General features: G+C 45.4%; 1 protein-coding gene across 1 annotated transcript in view; it reads left to right on the top strand.

The window, feature by feature from the left end:
• Nucleotides 1-25717, top strand: part of MDGA2 (MAM domain containing glycosylphosphatidylinositol anchor 2) — a 397712-nt gene that overhangs the window by 142042 nt on the left and 229953 nt on the right. Inside the window, exon 3 of the mRNA XM_061998833.1 lies at nucleotides 3661-3800. Coding sequence (XP_061854817.1) covers nucleotides 3661-3800 — 140 coding nt within the window. The remainder of the gene's footprint in view (nucleotides 1-3660; nucleotides 3801-25717) is intronic.

Raw genomic sequence — 25717 nt, 5'->3', positions numbered from 1 at the left:
TGCCCAAATGTGGGACCCGGCCCTTGGCCTTTTTGAACCTCATCCCATTGCCCATGGCCCATTGCTCCAGCCTGGTCAGGGCTCTCTGAAGAGCCTTCCTGCCCTCAAATCTGGTCTATGCTCCTTCCCAGCTTGGTATCTTCAGCAAACTTACTCAAGGGTGCCCTCAACAGATCATTGATGAAGGTGTTAAAAACAGGCCACAGCTCCACACAACTTTTTTGCTGCAGAAGTTAGGCAGAGTTGTTCTTGGCTTTGTTATTAAGACTTTTCCTTCTGTCCTGACGCTTGGCTTTCCTTGTGTCGTATGTGTGTTTCTGGGAGCAGCACTGTGGTGGGTTTTTCTATGCCTATATACCATGTGTAATCAGAAGACAATTTCTTCTAAAATGCCACAAATAAATGCTAAGAATACATTACTGTAGTATCTTGTGGGGTATTAAATCCTTGGAGGCATATTTCAGAAGCAGCTGTAATGAATATTCTCTCAGTAGAGAAGGAGGTGATGTTTCATAATTGTGTAACATCTTCTGAACTCCAAAACTTAAAGCAGTAAGAATGATTTTTTATTTTCCTTTATTCATCTGATCTCAAAGTAGTGTATTCTTTTGACATAAATAATACACAGGGGAGTGCTTTTTCTTCACTCAACAGCCTTTCCAAGCATAATGGATATAGAGTAGGGGCATAGATGCTAAATGAAGGACAGTTCAGATGTAATTTGAAGTTGTATGAATATAATATGTTTCAAAATGTGCTATTAATGTAATATGGATTTAAAAGGCAGCAGGATATTGACATAATATTGCTGACTCTTCTCATTTTATCAGAAATCTCATGGTCTATGCTGAACCTTGTTTTACCATTCTGCTCTGTGGCTCTACTTTAGCATTTCAGTACTTTATTGTTTGTATTGTGGGAGATAATAAAAGCCCCCGTTGTGACATGGAGCCCTGTTGTACAGTGGCTGTGCATGGCAGAGCAAGGAGGATCCTCCATGACCTGGGACACTGAACTCCTTAAGGTAGTAGCAGCTCTCCTATCACAGGGAAAGCTGCAGTGCACCAAGTATTAGTGCTAGTGTTCTACTTAGAAGCAATAATAATACTACTAGTAAAGAGTTAACAGAAGTCAGTATGACACATGGGACTGACTCCTAAAAAAGGACATCTCTGTCCTTGTGGGAGGGACAGTGAACTCCATGGGAAAAACAGCCTGGATCTGTGGTATGAAGGGGGATTGGGTAAGTTTGATTTGTTTCATGGGGGTGGTGCTAGGGCTGCAAAACACTTCTCCTGAGCAGTAGGAAAGCAAAGCTGAGGTAACTACTCAGTTGGGAGGCAGGTGGGTATACTTGTTTGACAAAATATGACCACTGTTGATGTGTTCAGTCATTGTGTTGTACTTGGAAATAACTGATGCTAGGGAGCAATTTTTGCCAGACTCACGAAACTGCCAATAGCGCGGATGCACCGATCTTTAACCTGTATTCATCTTTTCTAACTGTGGGCTGCCTACAGGAAAGTGGAGAGTATGAGCTGATGTGTCTGATACTCAGTGCACAGTAGCAGACGGAGCAGAGCTCGCTGGAGGCTTTGCAGGAAGCTGCTGTCATTGTTGCAACTGGAGCTTCTAAGCCACACCTGCCTGATCTGATGGCTATGAGTGCTGAGAAGGGGCTTTTTGCTCTTGTTCCCACTTGGTTAATCTTGAGTGACTCCACCAAGCTCTGGTCTCTGCTGATCTGGTGGTCTTCCAGACCTGCATCACCTTGTACTGTTAGACTTGGAGGTTTAGATTGGAGCTGAGGAAGAACTTTTTCCCTGAGAGGGTTGTCAGCCCCTGTGCCAGGCTGCCCAGGCAGGTGGGGGAGTCCCCATCGCTGGAGCTATTGCAAAGCCGTGGAGCTGAGGTGCTGAGGGCCATGGGTTAGTGGTGGGCTGGGCAGAGTGAAGGGAGGTGTTGGACTGATCTTAGATCAGTCAGAATGGTTCTGTGATTCTGTGACTGGTGAGCACACTAGTGATGCAGGAAGCATCCATTCCCTTTGGGAACTCTTTTGCCTGCGCTGGTGCTCTGCAGAGCCTCCTCTACTGCCAACAGCTTTCTCCAGTGCCTGCTGAAGAGGTTAACCTAGGCCAAGCACATTGAAAAATGATCTAAATATAGTAGACTGAGATGGACGGGTGCAATGCATGGTAGCTGGGAATATCAGACTTAGTCATTACAGCCTGAAATAATTATTCTCTTTCTGTTTGTTTAGTTGACCTGACACTGTCCTATTCAGGGTCCTTTATTGAGTCTTGTTTTCTTCAGTCTCTAGAGAGTGAGGGTCAGAAACTTGAGTTATTACCAAGGTTGTATCAATTCTAGGCATTGGGCAGGAGTGGACAGCACACCAGTCTGTGTCAGAGCCATTGGGCCAGTAATGGTATGTGATGGAGGGTCTGCAGGGAGGCCAGAGCGATGCACCCCAGAGATCCCATGTGCACTTGATGTGGGTGTTAGCTGAGCAATTGCAAGTTGATCAAAGAACCAGAAGGCTGGTGTGAGAGGGGTGTGGTGTGCAGCAGAAAGCCCTGAAAATGGAACTGCAGCTGTGGGGACGGGATGCAGCTTTTGCAGGGGCCTGAGGAGAATGCATGGATGTTATCCCAGTCCCACAGGGCTCTTGTCTGTGGGAAACAAGGCTGGAAACTTGACAGCTTTGAATCCTGTTGGGCTCAGCTCTAATTGTTCTGCTTGCTGGTTGTGATTTAAGACTTCAGTTCAGACTTTAAGGCATCTCCACTTTTACTGATGAGGAGCAGCGCACTGATGAGTGGAGAGGGTGAAATACTGGGTCTTAAAAAACTCACCAGGATTACATTTTATCTCTTCTGCTGTTTAGTTTTATGTTACTTTATTTGGCAGAAGGGCTGTAACTCAACTTTCTTATCCCATCGATCTACTCTCTGAAAATTTTAACGGTTGTGAATTTTGCAGTTCAGAAATGAAAGAAAACCGTAGAGGCAGGCTCATGCTTTGGAGACTTGCTGAAACAGAGCTGCAATCTATACGTGTGGTATTAGCAACAACATTGCACTCTTCCCACATGTACAGCATGTAAAGCAGAGGAACTTCCTGTAGTTCAGGTTGCATACACAAGAAAATTAAACTAAGAGTTCTGATTGAACTTAACCTCTGGTCCAAATCCTGATCCCTCTAACAGCAACAAGATTTTGGTATTGGCTTTAAAAGGAAGTGGCATCAGTCCCACTGTTTCTCCTGCTTTAATTTTAGTGGTTTAATTAAGGCTTCACATTTGCATAATGAGTGTGATAATGCATTTAGAAAGATATAGAATAAAAAAGAACAATAATGCAGAGTTCATTTGGAAATTGAAACAAAAATAACCGGAATGCAAATGAGTTTAGAAGATTTCGTTTGGGGGATTGCTGGGTATTAATAAATACCTTGGCAATCTACTCTGACGTTGAATATGAGTGTGCTGAGTAAGCGAAAAGGGTATTCTCTGGGGTGGAAGTGCTCAGCACCAACCCCAGTGCCCCCAGCCTGGGCTATGAGGGGGTCCTGGACTACCACGGTGGAGCTGGGCCCGAGCAGGCCCCACGGTGCGGGTCATGGTGCTCACCTGGTTTCTCTCTCTGGGTCTTGCAGCCCCCCCCACGGTGCGGATCGTGCACTCGGGCCTGGCGTGCAACATTGAGGAGGAACGTTACTCCGAGAGGGTCTACACCATCCGCGAGGGAGAGACGCTGGAGCTGACCTGCCTGGTCACAGGCCACCCTCGGCCACAGGTGAGCCCCCGCCGTGCCCACTGGCAACATGCCACCGGGCATCACAGCTTTCCTCTCTTCTTCCTCTCAGCCTGAGCAGGTTGGTCTCATCTCTGCTAAAGAGTAGACTGTTGCAGGGTGGTGGAGATTGAATGCAAAAGGATCCAGGGAATGAACATTTGTCCAGGCTGTTGGTTGATATTTGTAGAATCAGAGGGATGGGGATTGGAAGGGTCTTGCGGAGCTCATCCAGCCCACTTCCCTGCTAACGCAGATTCCCTTTGAGAGGGGACACAGGAACATGTCCAGGTGGGTTTGGAAATCTCCAGAGAAGGAAAATCCTGGGCAGCCTGGGCCAAAGTGCTGTCACCCCAACACCAAAGGAGTTTTTATTGGGTCAGTGCAGAAGAAATATCAACAACAGAAAAGTTCATTTCTTATTCTGAATGACTGACTAAGAATGTGATATTGAAATCAGCAAGTCTACACATTGTACTTTAACATGGGGTCCTGAAATGAATATCAGAGAGCCACAGAGGTTGGTAGAAAGAAAGAAAAAACAAATACAAAGACAAGGAAAACTGAAAGTCGATAGTATGCACCAGAGTGAACATCTGGAGAATGGGACACCTGAGAGCTTGGGAGGATCTCACTCTGCACCTGGGTCTGGATGTTGTTGGAACCACAGCACTGCAGCCCAAGTTAAATGGAGAGAAACTGCCCTTTTCCAGACGTAACTCTATTCTATAGCATCACCTTTTTAAAGACAATGAGTCTTGTCAGCCTGTGCTACAGCTGTGTCCCTGTCACCGCCCCTGTTTGCCCAGGGTACCAGACAACAGATTATTTTAGATCAAGACCTGTGCAAGTGTAATGTTTATTCTCCCCCCAGCTCTGCTTTTCCATTTCTGTATATTCCTTTGCTCTTTGAACCAAGCCTGCTCTCTGTTCCCTCTTCTATCATTGTTACTTGGCTTTCTGCTGCGTCCTCTCATCTTGCTCTGTTACTACCCAAGCTGAGTACAGAGAGTTGTGAGTGAGTCTGAGGAAGGGCATTCACTGGTGATCAGTGCAGATGAGCGATGTTCCTGCAGGAAAGAGAGCAGTGCTGGTTCTCTGCCATTTGTTCTATAGCTGTTCTCAGTTTAAGGAGAAGATTTAAAAATAAAGAAGTTGTAGTTTAGCCTGTGCTGGTTCCAGGGAAAGAGTAGAAAACTCTTCTTTCATTGCACATAGTTGCACTCTATCAGCTGCATTCACACATTAAAGCCACACTGTAAGTGATCTCTGTGTAGCCTTTCCCAGATGAAGGAGAAAGAAGAAAATAGCTGTAGAAGAAAGACTGATATGTCTGTATTAATAGCAGCCCAGATAAGACCAGTGTGTTTTAAAATCAATTCTGTTGTTACAAAGTTTAATATTCAGTGCTTCACAAGGTATGAAAAGTATTTATTGTATTCTCTCCCATTGCTGATTGTCCTCTTTGCTCTGATGGTCCTCATGCCATGGGAGATGGGGGCTCATTCAAGATTGTCAGGGAAGATGGTGGTTCCTCGTTAGATGAGCCAAGTGATACAAGGCCCTGGGTTGACAGAGAGATCATTTGCAAAAATTGACCATATTGTTTTGATGTAGCACTGATGCAGGAAGGGACCAGCTTCCTTGAGGACACCCTGCTGCTTTTTAGGGGACTTGGTATGGCATGAAGTGCTACTCAACGTGGGGAAAATGGGATCTGCCCCAGGCTGGCTGCTTTCTCCAGCCACCTGTCTGAAACAAGTCCATGTCTCTCAGTGCCTGTTAGTAATGTTGGATTCATTCTGCCTTCCCAAACTTTACTTATCCAGGCTTATTTAACAGCTTCAAGGATCCAAAGCAGGTGGGCTCTGGATGCAGCAGTGCTTGGCAAGCCATGTGTTTGAGTGGAAGTAAATAAGCACATTGATGTGCACGTGGAAAAGACCAAGGTAAAGTTAGACTGACACTTCCAATGAGCTTCCTTTTAGATTGCTTGTTTCTCAAACCATCCCCTCAATCTGCTGCAGCAAAGCTGACCAGCAGCAGCCTCTGTGAGTCTGCTGAAGTCAAAGAATCCTGCTCAAGCCTGCCTGCCTGGAGGCCTGAGGCAGCTTCAAAGTGAGCAGGGCTGTTAGCCACCAGGAAATGCTTTGGACAAGCCCTGAAAGGTGCCATCTCCAGCAGTAACAAAGCTTATTGGTGCTGCTGAATCAAAAAGAGCTGTTCAACCAAAATGTCTTATTAAGAAACCAACCACTTTTTTCATAAAAATCTGTTTTCTTATCTATGATTCAGGATGCAGAACTGTTTTCTCTTTGTTTTACCTGTTTATAGATTTTCTTTGTCAGTTGGCACCTTGACTTGAGCACTCATACTCGCTCTTATGTTGCAGCTCTGTGAGACTTGCAATATTTTTTGCAGATTAATTACCTGGGAGCAGGGGGATAGTTAGGGTAGTGTCAGATGATTCTGCAGCAAAATACAAGAGGCTTGGCAGGGCTGCATTTGAACATTAGCCTTTTTATGACCTTCCTGTTAAATTCCCATTCAAGTTTAGCTCTCCAGAAAATAATAATTAAAAAAAAAACTTAATCAAAAAGCCAAAGACACCATCACTTTTATGCATTGCCACATTTAAACTTATACCTGCAGCTCTCTGGGACCCTCACCTCTTTGGACTTGTTGCCTTTTGTCAATGAGGCTATTGGGGAAAAAGCCCTGTTTGGGGTCTGGCAGGTAGATCAGGGTGGATGCAGACCCAGTCAGCTGCTGCTTGCTGGTTCCAGCTGTCAGAACTACTATTACCTGCCACTATTTACTCCTGGATATTTTAAATGCAGATAGTGTAAGAATTTATTTTGTTTGTTGGATGCATTCTGCTTTATGGTCCTGGTTCTTTAGTGGGAGGGAGGTCTGCAGTGTGCTTCTGTTGTGACTGGGATGATTTGCATTTATTTTTAAGCCTTGTATATGAATCTTGGTAATATATTTTTGTTTTATTCTCACGTTCAGCCAGCCTGCATTGTGAGATGGGTTTAAGGGGGTGTATGTGGTAAGGTGCTTCCTATTCTCTTTGCTGAAGTGATGAATTTTTTTTTTCCCTTTTTTCTGCAACTTACATCCATTTGTCATGGTAATTGCTAGTCTTTTCAATATTGCATTTTTTACTGATTTTTGCATGGAAGGTTATTGCATTTGATTTGCAAATTGTATGGAAATTATTTTCAAAATGATATTTATCAGACCCTGGGAAGCGAGTTGATACACTATGTAATTATGTATTTATTCTAAGAATGCTGTTCAACTTGCATGTCTTTCTAAAACTTTTCAATTATTGGCCTAAGAAGTAGCTCCTTTTGTTCTAATCACTGTCAGAAGTAAGCAACCCTGCATGAGGTGTTTCTAGTATCCCCCATAGATGTTCAGTGTATTCCCCCGAGTCAGGACTGGGCAGAAAGAACACAATCACTAAAGAGAAAAAAAAGTGGTGAAAGTGATGTGAGTCAATTGATGAGACCATCTCTCCTTCTGAGAGGGTAATGAGCAATAGTGCCAAGTCCAGCTGGAGGCCTGTCACCAGTGGAGTTCCACAGGGATGGGTTCTGGGGCCAGTCTTGTTCAAAATCTTCATCAATGACCTGGATGAGGGGACAGAGTGTACCCTCAGCAAATTCCCTGATGGCACCAAACTAAGAGGACTGACTGATTTCTCAGAGGCTGTGCTGCCATTCAGCAGGATCTCGACCGGCTTGAGAGTTGGGCAGAGAGGAACCTCCTGAGGTTCAACAAGGGCAAGTGCAGAGTCCTGCACCTGGCAAGGAATAACCTCATGCACCATTACAGGCTGGGGACTGACCTGCTGGAGAGCAGCTACAGGAGAGAGACCTGGGAGTCCTGGTTGATAATAAACTAACCATGAGCCAGCAATGTGTCCTCGTGGCCAAGAAGGCCAATGGCATCCTGGGATGCATCAAGAAGAATGTGGCCAGCAGGTTGAGGAGGTTCTGCTCCCCCTCTACTCTGCCCTGGTGAGGCCTCATCTGGAGTCCTGTGTCCAGTTCTGGGCTTCCCAGTTCAAGAGGGACAGGGAACTTCTAGAGAGAGTCAGGCTCAGGGCTACCAAGATGCTGGAGCATCTTCCTTATGAGGAAAGGCTGTGGGACCTAGGGCTATTTACCCTGGAGAAAAGAAGGATTAGAGGCAACTTTATCAAGACGGATAAATACCTAAAGGATGAGAAGATGAGGCCAGTTTTTTTTTTTGTGTGGTGGCCAGTGACAGGACAAGGGGCAACAGGCACAGGCTGGAACACAGAAGTTCTACTGGAACAGGAAGAGAAGCTTGTTTGGTGTTGAGGTGGCCTAGGCTGCCTAGGGAGGGTGTGAAGGCTCCTTCTCGGGAGGTTTCCAAACTCACCTGGACACGTTCCTCTGCCCCTTGATTGAGGGCAACCTGCTTTAGCAAGGCGTTGGGCTGGATGAGCTCTCCAGGGCCCTTCCAACCCCCACCATTCCAGGATTCTGTGAAATGGTCCTTGCAGATACTGCTGTGCCCAGGCCCCTGCCTTGCAAAAGGTCTTGTCTCCAGAGCTGTTGGTGGGCTTGTGATGTTGGTTCTTGGAGGCTCTATTGTGTCTACTTCTCCCACCACAGTGGTAACAGTGAGTAGCCAAGTTCCACTGCCAGGTGACAATGACCACTCAAATCCATAGTCTACAGTACCAGAGTTGTTGCTGGTTTGAAGTCTTTGTGGGGTTTTAGCAGGGCACATGGATTAATTAATTGTGGGTACCTGCTTTATTCTTTTTTTAAAAAGAAAGAAAGCTGCTCCTCAGACTTCAGTGGCAGCTGGATACAGGATCATTCAGAGTGTTTGCCTGAAGAAAAGGCTGCTAGATGCATCATGGAACAGATATGCCACATGAGTATTATAGTGGCTCATGGAGAGGGGACAAGGATGTGAGCACCAGGCCAAGCAGGAAAGCGGTTGACCTATGCAAGGTGCCAAGAGCAAAATGCTGTCTGCACATGCTGGTCTCTTGCATTGTCAGTGCTTTGGCCATTGCAGGTGATGGTCTTAAACAAAACAGAGGCTGCCAGGTTCCACCCCTAAACACATCTGCTGTCCCCACTGCATGCAGACAGGAGGAGAATTTTGGACTTCAGTCTTCACAAACATTGTGCTGGTTCATTAATGGAGCGTCTGCTTCTGTTCCTGCTCAGTGAGGTGTGGGAGCCAGGCAGCAGTGCTCGAGTAAGAAGATGATTCAAAGCGTATGGCTAGTGTTAGGAACAAGCTTTATTTAGTGTCCTCAAAGTAAAACTGACAAAGCACTTTCTGCAAACCTTCAGTTTTGGGAACAGCATTTAAGAGTGGGTGTAAATGCTGAAGCAGAAAGATCTCTTCCTGATTTGCAAGCTGGGTTTGGTAATTGAGCACCTTAATAGCTATGGGTTGGGAACTACAGTTAATTACACCTACAAAATTGAAGTCTCTTTAAAATCATGCACTCAACAAAGAGTTTTTTTCCTGTTTGGGGGGCTAATTAGCTGCAATCACCTTCTTTCCTGATTCTGAGCTCACAGTAGGTCTCCATAGCTATTAGTTTGAAAGCTGAGTGTCTAACAGTTAGTAGGGGAAAATCTCCTGTCACCTTTCCTCCTCTGGATCCTCTTAGGGTTTCAGCCAGGTGGCAGGCGGGCACATGCCAAACATAGCAATGGACTGGAGAAGATGCCAGCACTGTGGTCAGCTTGAGAAGCTGAGACTAGCGGAGGACCAAGTTGAGCAGAAGATATCAGACTTTGATGTTTGTCTAGTCTTTGCCTTCCTTTCAGCCTAAGAGGAGGAGGATGATGTGGCTTAGAGAGGTGGCTTGAGTGAGCCCCAGACAAGTGCTGTAAATTTCTGAGTGAAGATTGTGCTAAGCGAGTCTCCAAAGGTTTTTCTGTGTTGCTCTGCTCTGCCTCCAGCACCTTTCTCCTCAGTCCTCACTATTTCATGGACCTCCCCCAAGGGGAGAAGATACTGCTGATGCTCTGTTACAGCATCCTGTGCTGCAGGACTGCTGTTACCAGCACAGTGTCCATCTGTTTTTTCTTTCTACCATGTTAAAAGTTCCCTTGGGATATAAAAAGAGAGAAAATACTCTTATCTTAGAAGGCTATGGGTGTGCCCTCCTTTTTGCAAGGTGGGTCCTGAATAGCCAAGTTTAGTATCTAGGAGAGATTTACTCATAAGTATGTCTTTGTATGCACATTAATGCCTACTGGTGAGTGCTTGTAGATCTAAGAACTCTTTCAGGGGAAAAAGGTAGGGCTGAGACCCTTGGAGCAAGCATGCTTTTCTGTGTGGGAGTTCTTTCAGCTTGCTCTAGGGAACCTGTGTATTGGGCTTTGGTGTTATTTTATACTCTTCCCCTATGGACACCAGGGACTGTAGCAGGAGTGGTGGAGCAGTGGAGAATCAGACCCAAACTAGGTGGGACTTATATTTTCTCCTCCTTCCTTCACAGATTGGGAAAAGCAAAGAGAACATCTGCTATGGGGCTTCTCTCCTATGAGTACTCTCATACCTTTAAAACAAAGGTGGTGTGGCTGGTGTGGGAAGCACAGGCTGTGGTGCCAGGACATTCTGCTTGAACTTCTCAGGACACCCTGCAGGATCTGAGGCTGCCAGTGGTGGATGTCTGCTGCAGGGGGAAGTCTGGGAGGAGGAATGACTGTTTTCCTTTTTTTTTTCCCCTCTTTCATGTTGATGCTCCTGTGTGCTTTACCAAAGTGCACGTTTATGCTTTTTTGTCTTTCCAAGCATCGCTTTTAACTTTTCGATCAATTGATGTAGTTCTGTAACAGGCTGATGACTTGCATGTGCCTCTCTGTGATCTGCTGCAAGTCATGTTGAAATGACACTGCTCTATAGGGGCCTCTCTTTGAAAATCCATCTTCAGATTTACTCTTACTGGCTTCCCACCGTGTGCCACAAAATTCTCCTTCCAGTTAGTTCCAGGCAGGTGGAGAAAGGGAAGCTCATGTATTCAGAGCCATGTTGCCATCTCAAACTGGAAACTGTTTTGAAACTTTGTTTAAATTTTTTTGCAGTCTGATCAATATCAGTGAGGCCTTTGGGGAGAAAAATGTAGGGCTACGGTAATTCTTGAGAGGGAAGAGAATTACCAACTCTTGCACACTGTTGTTCCCCAAAACTTGACCTGGCTCCAAGTTACACAGAAAGCTCTGAGCACCCCAACACATCATTGCATGTCTGCTTGTTATCTGTGATGTGACTGTGTAGCATTTGGTGTGTCACTGCTATGCATAATTTTCAGCATTCTTATACACAGCACTCATCACTTGATCTATTAAATACACCATTAGTTGCCATAGAAACTAATTTTCCTTGATTAAGTTTTTAAAATGCCACATCCATGCTCAGGTGAGGCTACTGGTGGGCAAATGCAGCCCTTTTTTTCATAAATTACTGCTTTCATGCTTTTGCCCAGAGGTTGGTTTGGATTTTTGAACAAAATTCTGCAAAGCCTATTGTTGTTTGGGAGCAAGGGTAATGTGATAAGTCCTGCTCTGTCTGTGCCTGCCTGAGCTGAGCTCACAGTCTTTGTTGGCGTCTCTGGGGCTGGTTGTGTCTCACAGGGACAGTGGTTACAGTGTCACCCTTTGGAACTGTCACTGTTCCCAGATGTTAGCCCAGGACAGGGATGTTGTGCTGTACCTACCCATCAACTCCACAGAGATGTGTAAGGATGTGTCATAGACCATAGAGTAATTTTGGTTGCAAAAGACTTTTAAAGATCTAGTCCAACCCCTCCCCTCACACTGCCCAGTCCACCACTAACCCATGGCCCTCAACACCTCACCTCCATGGCTTTGCAATAGCTCCAGGGATGGGGACTCCCCCACCTCCCTGGGCAGCCTGGCACAGGGGCTGACAGCCCTCTCAGCTCCAATCTAAACTTCCACTGGTGAAACTTGAGGCCGTTTCCTCTCATCCTATTATGTGTTATTTGGGAAAAGAGACGAACCCCCAACTCACTACAACCTCTCGCCAGGGAGTTGCTGAGAGCAAGAAGGTCTCCCCTCAGCCTTCTCCAGGCTGAACACCCCCAGCTCCCTCAGCTGCTCCCCATCACACTTGTGCTCCAGCCCCTTCCCCAGCTCTGCTGCCTGGCTCTGGACATGCTTCAGCCCCTCAGTGTCCCTCTGGCAGTGAGGGGCCCAACAATGAACACAGCACTTAGGGTGCAACCTCACCAGAGCACAGCACAGGGGGACAATTGCTGCCCTGGTCTTGTTGCCACACCAGTGCTGATACAAGCCAGGATGCTTCTTGGCCACCTTGGCACATTGCTGGCTCACATTCAGCTGCTGTTGATCAACCTTTGCCAAGTCCTTTCCCTCTGGGCAGCTTTCCAGCCCCTCTTCCCCAGCCTGGAGCATTGACTGGGATTGGTGTGGCCCAAGTGCAGGACCTGGCCTTTGGCCTTGCTGAACCTCATCCCAATGCCCTCGGCCCATCGCTCCAGCCTGGTGAGGACCCTCTGAAGAGCCTTCCTGTCCTCAATTTGGTCTATGCTCCTTCCCTGCTTGGGGTCTTCAGCAAACTTACTCAAGGGTACACTCAGTCCTCTTATCCAGATCATTGGTAAAGATATTAAACAGAACAGGCTCCAACACTGACCCCAGGGCAACACACTAGTGACTGACCAACAATTGGATCTAACTCCATTCACCACCACTCTTGATACTAAAACTGCTTATCGCTAGGATACAAATAAGTTATTTGCTCTTTTCTTTTTCTTCTGTTTCATTTTCTTTACATGAGGAAGTGTTTCCTGCATAGCTAATGGAGGGGAATAGCTTATCCTAACCTTCCTCAGCAGCTCTAGTCTGTGTTGGAAGGTCTGATTGTTGTCAGCAATGAGTGTGACTGTCCCAAGCTGAGACGGGACATTTGGACCTCAGGAGTCAGGGGAAGGAGCATCTCCGGAAACAGCAGGGACTGGCTGGGACTTTGTGTTCCTGGTTGTCTGCTAAAGAGTGGATGAATAGAGATCTTGTTTGTCAGTATAACTTCACCTGCATTGGATTGTTTTTTCTCTGAGGTGTTTTTTTCCCCCATGTCTTTCACCTCTGTATGCTGTCACACTTTGGGTTATGTTATCCTGTCACAAGTGGTACATTCTGAGATGCAAAATGCACTTGAGGAAGAAGGATGATGTCTGAGTCCTCATCCAGTTGCTTTGCTGTGGGTGCAGGGTGGCAATGAGGGCAGCTGCAGGAGTTCTCTCTGTCCGCATCAGCGTGGCCTAATGCCCTCTTGCAAGTGATGGTGTCACCCTATTATCTCCCTGCCCTAACAAAGTTCCGGTAGTCAGGGGAGGCAGCAGCTGCTGCTGACACACGTAGTGCAGCCATCTGAGTTGTGGTGCTCCCTGCTCCCAGCAATCTCAGGGATTTTGACTATTTTGAGAATGCAACATGTACTGAAGAGCACTGGGGCTTTCTTCTGCCAAATTGTAGCAGGTTCCACCTCCTCACAACCAACATCCTTCTCCTGTGCAGCACTATCAGACTATTTCATTTTGTCCTCTTGAAATCAAGGGGCTAAGATGTACACTTATGACTGCTTGTGTGTGAAGAGAGTGGCAGATAGCTTGGCTCTCCTAGAAAGCAGTGCATGGGAGGATGTGCATTTGGAAAACCCGAAATTTTCTCCCTGGCTCTGTTTTGCTGTGTTTTCTTTCCACTTGTAGGAGTGGAGTGCTGTGCTGATGGCCACTCTGTCAACAAGTAGCTACTCCCTTTGCAGCTGAGAGGCTGCTAGGAGATACCTTCTGCTTCCGAAACTCTGTGGCTGAACACCCTGAGCAGAGCCAGGACTGTTGCTTCTTCAGGACCTGTGTGGCCCTGAGGTCACGTGCTCTGTTTGTCAGGAGTTTGGATGGCATAAGGGGTGGCCCGAGTGGCATAGATGTTCTCCCTCAATTGTGCGGTACTATCAGGGATGCTGAGCAGGCCCATGCAGTGTGCCTGCTTGGTTGGAGCACCCAGGTGCTGAGCACACAGCCTGTCCTACAGAAATGGAGATGGCTGGCAGGGGATGGACTCAGTGCTAGGAGTCTCCAGAGATGCCTGAGCTGAACCAGGCAAACCACGTCAGGACTGGCTGGAGTTAGCAGGGCTGACTTATTTTGCACCTACATTGTTGCAGCTATTGTCCACAGCATGTGGATGAGGGGGTTTGTGTTGCAGATTTATATTTCAGGAGAAGGGATTTGAGATGGTGTCCAGGCGTGCCACAGGCTTCTCAGGACAGTGGTGGAGTCCCTATCTCTGGTGGAATTACACAGCAGTGTAGCTCTGGGGCTGAGGGATGCAGGTTACTGGTGGCCGTGCCAGTGCTGGAGGAACAGTTGGACTCGATGAGCTTAAAGGGTTTTTCCATCCTCAACAATTCTAGAATTATGTAATTTTAATAAACATTCAGTGCTGAGTGGTACAATGGGGCTGTGGTGGTTTTAGCCCTGGCTATGAGGGCCAGGTGCCCACCTAATCATTCTATCACACCTCCCCTTCTAGACTGGACAGGGGAGAGAGAAATACAACAACAGGCTCTAGATAAGGACAGGGAGATCACTCAGCAATTAGTAGCACAGGCAAAAGAGACTCAGCTTGGAGATAAATGGTTTGATTTATTAATGAACAATCAAAACAAAACAGGGAAATGAGAAATAAAACCAAATCTTAAAACACCACCCCCCACCCCTCCTTCTTCCTGGGTCCTTATCTCTCCCTGCCAGTGGTGCAGGGGATGGGGGTTATGGTCAATTCATTACAGATGGACTTTGCTGCTGCTTCTTCTCAGGGGGAGGCCTCCTCACACTTCCCACTGTTACACTGTGGGATTTCTCCCCACAGGAGAGCGTCCCTCACAAACTTCTAGAGCGTGGGTCCTTCCCATGGGCTGCAGTTCCTCACAAACTGCTCCATCATGGGGCCTCCCACAGGGGCAGCTCCTCACACTGTGCCCCAACATGGGTCACCCATGGGGAGAACAGTCCTTCAGGTACCAACTGCTCCAGCCTGAGTCCCTCACAGGATCACAAGTCCTGACAGCAAACCTGCTCTGGCCTGGGCTCCTCTCTCCCACCACAGGCTCCCAGGTCGTGCCAGGAACTTGCTCCAGGGTGGGTTTCCCAAAGAGTCACAGCCTCTTTCAGGCAGCCACCTGCTCCGGCGTGGGCTCCTCCGTGGGCTATGAGTGGATCAGTGCTCCCCAGTGGCCTCCATGGGCTGCAGGGGCACAGCTGCCTCACCATGGTCCTCACCACAGGTCACAGGGGAGTCTCTCTTCCAGGGCCTAAGCACCCTCCTCCCCCTCCTTCTCCACTGACCTTGATGTCTGCGGAGATGTTGTTCTCACATTCTCACTGCCTTCTGCTGATGCTGCCATTTAGCAACTGTGCAACAACTTCTTCCCATTCTCAAATCCGTTAATCACAGAGGCATTACCTCAGTCACTAATTGGCCAGGCCTGGGCCATCCGTGAGTCCATCTTAGAATTGACTGGCCTTAGCCCTATTGGCTACAGGGGAAGCTTCTGGCAGCTCTTTGTTTAAAGAAGCCACCCCTGTACCAAAAACCTGGCCCAGGCAAAACTGCTAAGGGGACTTGAACAACTGAAAAAAGCGACAGGCAAGACTGGAAAGTGGTAGTGTGGTGGGGGGAAAGCCTTCTGTTGGCTTCTATTTAATTTTGAGGGTTTGGTTTGTTTCTTTCCCTGTCCAAAGCAAGCATGCTGAGCCTAATGATAAGGCTTAGGTAGGATGGATGAGACCTGCGTTGAGACATTGGGATGTCGCTTCCCCAGACAAATGCAGAGCTGCTTTAGGGAAGCAGGAAGGGAAAACAGTTCAAATGAGAGAGGAGGATCAATAGGGTGAATATACAGGTGGATAAAGGGCTAGCACTTTTGTCCTTACCAGAGTGAAAACATGGATTTGAGAGAGACTGAAAGGTCAGTCCAGCCCAGTGTAGCCCGTCTGCAACAGCTTTTCCTCAGCGTTCTGTTTACATTGAGAAGCAACAACAGGAAAGGAAATCAAGAAGACTGGGTGAAACCCTTACTTTCACTAATTGGGATTTTTTTTCTGTCTCAATGAGTAGTAGGAATAAATAGAACTTGTAAAATTAGAAAGGTTTTTGGTTGGTCTCAGCACGTGTAGTGGTTAACTGCAGTTAACAGTTAACCTGTCCCAGGTTACAACATCTCATTTGCTCAGATTCATGAGTGTCTCAGTCCCAAGGAGCCTGATGCAGCTCCAAAAGACTCTTCCTCACTTGTCTTCCAACACTGTCCCTAACTGTGGATACTGTGATTCCTATCCTGGATTTTTTCTTTCTGCATTTAACAGTTATTTCTCTGGTCAGAGAGAGCAGGGGAGGGTTGTAGTGATCACTGAATGTGTCTTCTGTGCCCTGCAGAGTTGTGAGTTCGGGTGCTGTACTTTGGTAAGAAAACATCAAATAAACTGTTCATAACCTCAACAGCAAAAATGACATGTAAAGTTTAACTGCATGCATCTTTTAATGCTGAAGACCAATGAAAGCACATGCCCTTTGTAGCTAAATGTGAGTGTTATTGAGTTAAACGTCTGTGAAGAGTTTTCTCCAGCATAAAATGCAGGCTACTTTAGCTGTGAGTCAGGCTGGGTTTTGTCAGGTGTTCACTGAACATTTGTAAAGTCTTCCCATGAACTGAGAAGTGTCGTATGAAATCATTATCAGTTTTTCTAACAAGAGCACAATTATTTTAATGAGGATATGCAGAACACAGTAGGAGAACAGCTGTTCCGGTGTAAGTAACCCCCTCCCCACAAATTGCTTTCTTTGGCCACATCAGTAGTTAATAAGAATTCCTATCTATTAAAACAGAAAATGTAGCATCCTCTTTACCTCAAAGGAGCCTTTTGTGTGTCACTTGCAGCTGATTAAAGGGAACATCGTGTGTTTGGGGTTTTTTTGTTTTATTTTGTCTTTCTGAAATGTTGTTTTTTGTATTTTAATGGATGGAGTGCCAGAAAATGTTCGTTCTTCCTTTGCTCACACTAATAAGGTGAAGGTTGGATTCTGTTCTGAAGCATCAGAGGCAGCTACACTAATCACACTGAGTAATTAACACGGTATGCATTTTAAACAATGACTGTATTTCCATGATGTGCCATGTGCCTATTGATGGAGATACCTCATTGCTTGGCAAGGAGCTTGTTTGTTAGAGCTGGAAGGAGAGTTGAGTGAAGCACTGCATGGTGCACATCAGCTGCCCGTAAACTCCCAAATACTGGTGGACTGGGGTTTTGCAATGCTTGGTGATGTGTTAATGTACCATGAGTGTTTGAATAGTTGTTTTACTTGCTTCTGGATCTCATTTCTTGATATTATCAAGAAATATATTTTTGTCTTGGTATTTCTTTATACTACAAATATGTTAAGGGAGATGGAATGTCTGTCTCAGGAGGAAAGGCTGAGACATCTGGGAGTGTTCAGTCTGGAGAAGAAAAGGCTGAGGGGGGATCTCATCAACACAAAAAGGGTGGGTGTCAAGAAGGTGAAGTGACACTTCTTTTCTGTAGTGTCCACTGACAGGACAAGGGGTAACGGGCACAAGCTGGAGAAGTTCTGCTGGAACAGGAGGAGGAACTTGTTTGTTGTTGGGATGAGTGAGCCCTGGCCCAGGCTGCCGAGGGAGGATGTGGAGGCTCCTTCTCAGGGGGTTTCCAAACCCGCCTGGACACATTCCTGTGCCCCATGATCAAAGGGAACCTGCTTTAGCAGGGGGTTGGGCTGTGTGAGCTCTGGAGGACCCTTCCAACCCCCAACATTTTTATATTCTTCATATTGTCTCATTGGATGACTCTGAGAGCCTTAAAGTAAGAGCAGGCAGAGCTGATGAAATAAGTAAAGGAGGAGAGGGGTTCAGAGCTGTTGAGACTCAACCATTTCTCTTGATTAGGGAATTCATGGTGAAGGTTATAAGAATTTAGACTTCCCAAAAAGCAACTCGGAAGAAAACAGAAAATGCTAAAGAAGCCACATGCACTAAAATCTCTTTTGGACCTGAAGTGGCAATCTCGTACTAAAACCTCACAGTTAGGCTGTAATTATTGAAAGGACTTGGTGGAGTTATCTTTGCTGGGAGGGAGTTATACAAGCTCCTCTGTACCCTGTCCTGGAGCACAGAAGCTCTGTGGCAGCTGTCGTGAGGAAGGTACAACATCCTCATGAGTCCAACTGTTCCTCTGGCTGACAGTCTGTGGCCCCGAGCTGGTTAAGGCTGTGTCCAGTGCCTGCAGGACAGCTGGTGGCCTTCCATGCTGGGGTCCACTGTATACCTTCATCTGCACCATGACAACCATCTTATGTCTCCTGTAACCATTAAAATATAATCTTGTCTTGAATGACATCAGTCATATGACTCATTCATATGTGCAAATGAAACCTTGGCTCCCTGAATGTTCTGTGAATATGCCACTGAAAGGAATGTGAAGCCACTGAAAGGAATGTGAAGCCACTTACCCTGTCATCTGTAGGAAGCTGAATTAAAAGACTTGTGGTTTGCAAGCAGATAAGGAAATAAAACTCCTTGGTTGTTCTATTCTGAATAATTTCACCTGTCATATCTTGCTGATTCTCCTGGATTTAGGTGGCTGCTGTCTCTCGACAATAAATATGTTTGCAGGTTGCTAGAGAAGGTTTGGAAGTGGTGTTGGAAAGAGGTCAGCTTAAATTAAGATAAATGCAACATCAGGGCAAGTGAAGTGTGTATTTCAGTCACACTCTCAGTTTTTATTGAGCCTAGGTCTGCTTAAGCACCAGAACTCACTGAAATGAGACTATCAGAGAATCACGTGGTATTGGGAATTATATCTAGGTTGGGCATTTTTGCTGTGCTGTTTTCATATTGACTTTCATGGAAGCTTTAAAGCTGCCAAAAATCGCCTAAAGAAAGTTTCTAATGAACGTAGAGCATAACTCTCCCATCATTTAAGGAAAGCAGCAAAGTTTTCTGGTTTACTGCAGTATGGACACTTGTCCTCTGGGTAGATTGAATCTGTCTTCTCCTTTTCCCTTGCACCTTCCTGCCAAACTGTTGTCAGCTTGTGTTTTACTTCTTTTTGATGGCATTTGAAAGATAGAATGTTGGCTGAAAGGATGGACAAGTGATTCTCTTTTTTCGTGACTGTTGAACATATTAGTCTCATAAGCAAAAATAAGGTGGGTGGTTTTGGAATGAGGTCTGTTGCTGTGAGGTCTTGCTGAAAAAGAATGTATTTGATGAGTAAAGAGATAATTTAGTAACCTGAGGAAACTAGCAGCATATGCCAATCTACTGTGGCTGAAGCAAAGTACATTCTGGTAATTGGTCTGTGAAAACACATCCCAAAGAAACACTTAGAGGTGCTTTTTATGGAGCAGAACAGGGAATGATTCCCATTGCTATGGACATAGTGAAAGACGTTCTCTTACATCTCCAAGTAAAACCTCAGAGCAATGACCTCCTAGTTTGTGTATTCTTCCAGAGAAGCAAAAAGTGTTTGTGGCTGGAAACCGTATTTGTTTTGCTACCCATTTAAATTGTTCTCCAAAAACTGATCAGTGCTAGATCCAAAGGTCCAAACCTATGTTAGTGCCTCTGAGAAGGTGTGATACGACTATAGACCTGCCACTGGTGCCTTCTAGGCTTGACTCCATTTTGTCTCTAGAGCTGCTGGCCTTCAAGAGCAGATTTAACTTCCATGACTGGCCGTTCAGTTGCTGAACATTAGAATTTTGATCTGTTTTTCAGAGCCTTTTTTGTTATATTCCTCTAAATTCAGGAAGCAGGGGGAAGATGGTTCTATAACACACTGTGGTTATGCATGCAGTGAACTTACTGTCTTGTTTTCCACATATCTGTGTATGGTCTGGGAGACAATGCTTTCACAGCAGAAGCTTGATGGCACCTGAAGACCAGGAGCTATACCCTCAGCTACCAAGACATACTCTTGAGATTGTTGCTTTTGCATTTTAAGGAAGGAAAAAATGCTGCTCACAAAACCTAGCCTGTCTGAGGCGTCTGATGGCAATAGAGTTTTAACAAACTGGATTGTTTCTGATATGACCGTTAAATGACTCCTCTGTGATCCTTCAGTGGGGGTTTATTCTCCGTGCTGTTGTTCTTGTAGATAAAATGATCATAGGCTGAGCTCTCCTTCAGCCTCTGGCAGCTGGGAGTGGCCGTTTTGGGAAGTACAGGCTTTATTTTTGCTGCCATCCACCTGAGCCCTTGGATCTGGATGCTCTGCAGAGCATGAGTGAGCTTATCAGGCTGGAAAAAACAATTGCCTTGTGCTGAAGGATGCTCTGTAATTGAGACTTATTCCCAAGTGGTGCTGAAGAGCTCTTGTTATGTTAGTTGTCATGTTAGACTTCCCCCTCCATGTCCCCCCCCTCAGCTTTGGAGTCAGCTTAGGCACATGCGGAAGGTATTGTTTATTTTGGTTTTGGTGGGTTTTTTTTTGATAGACTATTCTGTATGTTAGTAACAGCCTGAAATCTGAACCTGAAAAGAATCCTGGACTCCCAGAATGGTGGGAGTTGGAAAGCCCCTGCAGAGCTCATCCAGCCCAGCCCCCTACTACTCCTTGTCCTGTCACTGGGCACTACAGAAAAGAGTGTTACCCCATCCTCTTGATAAACACCTTTTAAATACTTGTGTTAATGAGATCCCCTCTCAGTCTCCTCCAGGCTAAACAGCCCCAGGTCCTGCAGCCATTCATCATAAGGAAGATGCTCCAGTCCCCTCAGCATCTTGGTAGCTCTGTGCTGGCCTCTCCAGCAGTTCCCTGTCTCTCCTGAGCTGAGGAGCCCAGAATTGGACATGGGACTCCAGATGAGGCCTCACCAGGGCAGAGTAGAGGGGGAGGAGAACTTCCCATGACCTCCTGCCCACACTCTTCTTGATGTCCCTCAGGATACTATTGGCCTTCTTGCCCACATGGGCCAAGATGAGCTTAAGGTCTTTCACAACTGCAGTTGTTCTATGATTCTCTGACTTCACTAAGGGCAAACTGTGTTTGAAAAATTTGATGTTGGGATTATGGTGTTCGTGTATAAGGGAAAGGCAACGACCTCATCTACCTGGACTTGTACAAAGCATTTGATGGTGTCCCACATGACATCCTTGTCTCTAAATTGGAGAGACATGGATTTGATGGATGGACTACTCTGTGGCTAATCAAAAGCCAACTGTATCCTGGGCTGCATCCAAAGCAATGTGGGCAGCACATTGAAGGAGAGGATTCTGCCCTTCTGCTCCATTCTGGTGAGATACCCCTGTAGTGCTGCCCCATCTGGGGCACCAACGTCAGAAGAACTTGGAGCTGTTGGAGCAGGTTTAGAGGAGGCCATGAAAACCATCCAGAGGGCTGGAGCACCTCTCCTGTGGAGATAGAGTTGAAGTGGTTCAGCCTGGAAAAGAGAAGACCCTGGGGAGACCTTCTAAGGAGCCTTCCAGTTCCTAAAGGGGCTGACAAGAAAGCTGAAGAGGGACTTTTTACAAAGTCCTGGAGTGACAGGATAAGGGGTGATGGCTTCAAACTGACTGAGAGTAGGTTTAGATGAGATATGAGGAAGAAGTTCTTCCCTGTGAGGGTGGTGAGGCCCTGGCACCGGTTGCCCACAGAGACTGTGGCTGCCCCATCCCTGGAAGCATCCAAGGACAGATTGAATGGGGCTTGAAGCAAGCTGGGCTAGTGGAAGGTGTCCCTGCCCATGGCAGGGGATTGGAATGGGATGATGTTTAAGGTCCCTTCCAACCCAAACCATTCTGTGATTCTGTAATAGTCTTGACAGGACCTTATAAATAATTCTAACAACATCAGAGGCTGAATCCTCTTACTCTTGCAGATTTCATGGTCTATGAGATTAAAAATAACAAGTGAAATCTTTTTCCTCCCTGTATGTCTATCAATCATAATGATAAAGATATTTATGACTTGCACGTTTTAATGGTGTAATTAGATACAATTACATGTTCAAATGATTACATATATGAACACTAATTACATAATTGAAGACAATTATGTTAACTAGGTAAATACATAATTAACTAAAAATCTCTTGCAAAATCAAGGAAATTTGCACAACAGCCAAAGTAAAATCACAATAAAAATAAATATCCCTTTCAGTCTGAAAACTCCCAAGAGCCAGCCAGAGGTGTACAGTTGAAGACCTGGCCCCATTTCTGTGGGACTGAAGCTTAGTTCACCTGCCTCTTCTGTTTGTAGCCTCCTTGTAAAATGAAGGGGAAACATTAAAGCAAAAAGCTGTGCTATGTTTGTCTTGGTCTCTGGAAATGACTTTCTGGTCTACGTAGGATGGATTTTTGTGGTTCTTTGAGGTAGGGAGGGAATTGTTTTGTCTTTATAATATAAAGTGAAAAAATTCTTAATATAAAAGGAAGAAATAATTCAAAGCTAGTTAGATTTTTTTTCCTGTGTTAATGCAACAGTGAAAATTTAACATACCAAGAACAGGTTCATAGTAGCAGAGCTGCCCTATGAAGGCTGCTGGGTTGGACTCTCCTCAAAGTCTCGTCACCAGCCCCTGCAATGCACTTCCCCTGACACACTAACTCGCTTTGCACATCCTTTCTAACTGCAAAAATTGGTTAAGGATCCTACAGGGCATATATAGTGAGATGTCCAGAGCCACAATAAACTCCCCAGTGCAGAAGAAATTTGGAGATGGACCATTACTGTTTATCAGGCAAGGCTGGGTTAGTGCCTGTAGCCCCTCTTCCCTGTGCTATCCACATTTCTTATTTCAAATAATTCCCAATTTGAATTTGATTATCTGATTTAAATATTCCCTGAATTGAAGCTGTCTTCATTTCTTAGTTCTTTGTTGCTTAGTACTACAATGATTTTCTTAGCCTTCACTCCGCTAGTTCTTCATCCTGTCCCTTCATCCTGTTCTTTTATTTCTAGTTACAAGCCAAACCAGGATCTTTTTTACTTAATGTCTCTTTGCAGTTCTCTTGATATATGGGAACTGTTCCCAGATCCTTTTCCTTGGCACTCGTGGGAGTCATTTAAAGGTATGCCAGGAAAACTCAACAAGACATGAATGATGCTATTTGTGATTACTGGATTTTTCATAACTTTTCTTCTTCTTGTGTTCTGAGTTGGAAATAAGCTAAAATCTCAAAGACAGCAGGATTCAAATGTGCACAATTTCTTTTCCATGAACAAAGGTCTTTCCAGAATCCCTCTCAACTGTGCCAAGTACAGTGCAGAAGACAGTCCCTTTTCAGTGTGTAATATTGTTTTAGGCTTTTCCACTGGATGAAGGAGACTTTGCCAATTCTTCATCTTCTGAAACAAAGGGGAGAAAAAAGTGTACACAGAGACAGAAAGCATGGCAACAGAGATGTGTTTTGGTGTCTGTTACTCCACTTTCAAGCAGAAACCTAAGAACTTCCATCCTGACTGAGCCCAGAGGTCTCTTGTCCTGTCTCTTGTCCAGCACCTGGAGTGTATAGGTAGAGATGTGCTTAAACTTGCAGCCTCTGTGTCTGACGTTTTGCAATTGCCTGTTTGAAAGGTTATGTCTGATGATTCTGGGTATGAATGTTCTCTCTTTTAGAATCAGTGAAGGGCCTTGGACTTCTTGTCATTGTGTTGGTTAATAATTTGTGACTATTACTTTAAAAAAACAACCAAAGAAACCTTGCTGTTTGATAATTTCAATCATTGCCTCTGACTTCTTTTGTTACAAGGAATCGTGGACTTGATGCAATATCTGCTACTTCCATTTGGCAGCTGCTGAGCTTTTCTGGCCTTAAGTTCTCTTGATAGCATTTCATACCAAGCTGCCTTCTCAGCTGAGCTGCCAACTCTGTCTTGTCAAGATTTCTACTTTTTTTCCTTTCCTCCCTGCTGCCCCTCTTCACAGTTCTCCCATCTTTCAAGCAAAATAAAATGTCATCTCCTTTCTTTGTCATCACAGCTTATACAAGTTAAATCTCAGGCTCTTTAGAGGTCCCTTCTGAGCCCTACCATTCTGTGATTCTGTGTGTGATCTCACTCTCTTTTTTAACTCAATGAAAACGTAAGGTGTAATTCAGCATCTATAAGCACTGGTTCCTATGGAACAAAGATAAAGCTCAACTAATGTTACTGGATCACTGAGTCTTAGGGTTTAACTTGGAAAGAAGTTTGGAAATTAAGGCAAATGTGCATCTTCAGTCTTGGAGGGGGGCAGTACAGGATATGCTGTGGAAAATGCTGATCAGGTCCGATAAGAACGTAAAGGCAGAGCCTCGTGGTCATCAGCTTTCAACATTTAGAAGGGATTTTTCTCAGAGCCTCTTCGTGCACCAAGGCTGCTATCAGTGCTGTTTGAAGCACAGCATGATTTTTGCGGATTACGTTTTATGAAGTTTTTAAAATGGGAACTAGTTTAAGTAAACAGCCTGATATTGCATTGCAGGAAATCAATAACCTCAGTGCTATTTGCAGAAGACAATGTAGTGGAAAAAAAAGAGAGCCATTTAAACCCCGTGTTTTATGATGTTCACTTAAGTGGATTTAATTTGTTCAAGCAGAGGTGGGCTAGAAATGTGCCTGGGCTGCTGTAGAGGTGCACAGGCAGGGAGCAAGGAATGTAAGCATCCTCAAAACTTAACACCTAACCCTTGGAGGTACAACCACATTCTGAAAACAAAGGAGGGGGGATTTAAAGTTTCATGCAGAAGGAAAATAAATGCTTTTTTTCTTCCTGTTGATGGCTCATCCCTACCCAAAGTCCCCAGGTCTCTGCCTTGTAGCGTTCGTTCACCAGCTGCACAGGAATAGCTTTGTGTTACAGTTCTATTTTTGCCCAGCGTGCAGCCGTGCTGGCGTCAGCGGCTGCTGCTTTTGTTTTCTTATTTGCAGATCTGTTTATTTGTGACACTTGTCAGTCAGTTTAAAGGCTGCATGTCTGCCCAAAAATATCTCCCCTAAGGCTTGTTGCGGGAAGCAGTCAAGATTCATATCGCTGAAAGACCAGAAGAGAAGTGTTTTCTTCAGTCTTTATCAGTTTACTTGTAAGTCTAACAGCCTTTTGGGTGTGCTCTGTAAAGCTGATTCTCTTGAATACTGTTTCTCTCAGGGGTCTTACAGGGGAGTGAAATGGGTAGAGATGGAGAGAATAAGAAGCAGAAGTAATTTCTGAAAGGACTGGTAGAAAAGGAAAAAAACCATCGATTTTAAACTACCTGGATTTCAAGATGCTTTTGTCACTTTGAAACACGATTCTATTATGACGAGTGACTTTAAAGTAGAAAAATCCTGCTTAACAGCCACTTTTTCCTCTCTCTGTTTAGACTCCAGTCTTCTGAGTTTATTGACAGAGACGTGTTTTTATACCTTTTAGCTCTTGGGGAAAATGAGCAGTTCTGGGAACATGGGAGCTGATGACATCTGGTTTCCCACCGCTGCTTGTGCTGTGGTTGAACAGCAGCTCCTCAGACCTCCATCCTCCTCCAGTGACCTCTCACATCCCCATCCCCAAACTGGGCCAGGAGAGTCAGGGTTGTACTACTCCATGGCCAGCTGGGTATCCCTACTAAATTTAGGTAAAATTGGGCTCTGAAAGTTTGCCCAGGGAAGAGCAGCAGCCATGTAAGGCACTCTGCTTGTAAAACTGGGCTAGAAAGATTTATTTAGGGTAAGGTTGGGTTTTTCTTTCTTCGGACACTGTGAGGATGGTGCAGTGGTTGCAGCTGTGCAGAAGTGCTGGGTGGTAGAAATCCAGTACCAGGTGACTGTGTGGCCCCTGGAGCTGGTTCCTGGTGGTAAGCACAGGGAAGATTTTACA

This window comes from Colius striatus, chromosome 6 (assembly GCF_028858725.1).
Source record: "Colius striatus isolate bColStr4 chromosome 6, bColStr4.1.hap1, whole genome shotgun sequence".
NCBI lineage: Eukaryota > Metazoa > Chordata > Aves > Coliiformes > Coliidae > Colius > Colius striatus.
Note: the sequence above shows the minus strand (reverse complement) of the source record. Positions and strands in the feature narration are given on the sequence as shown.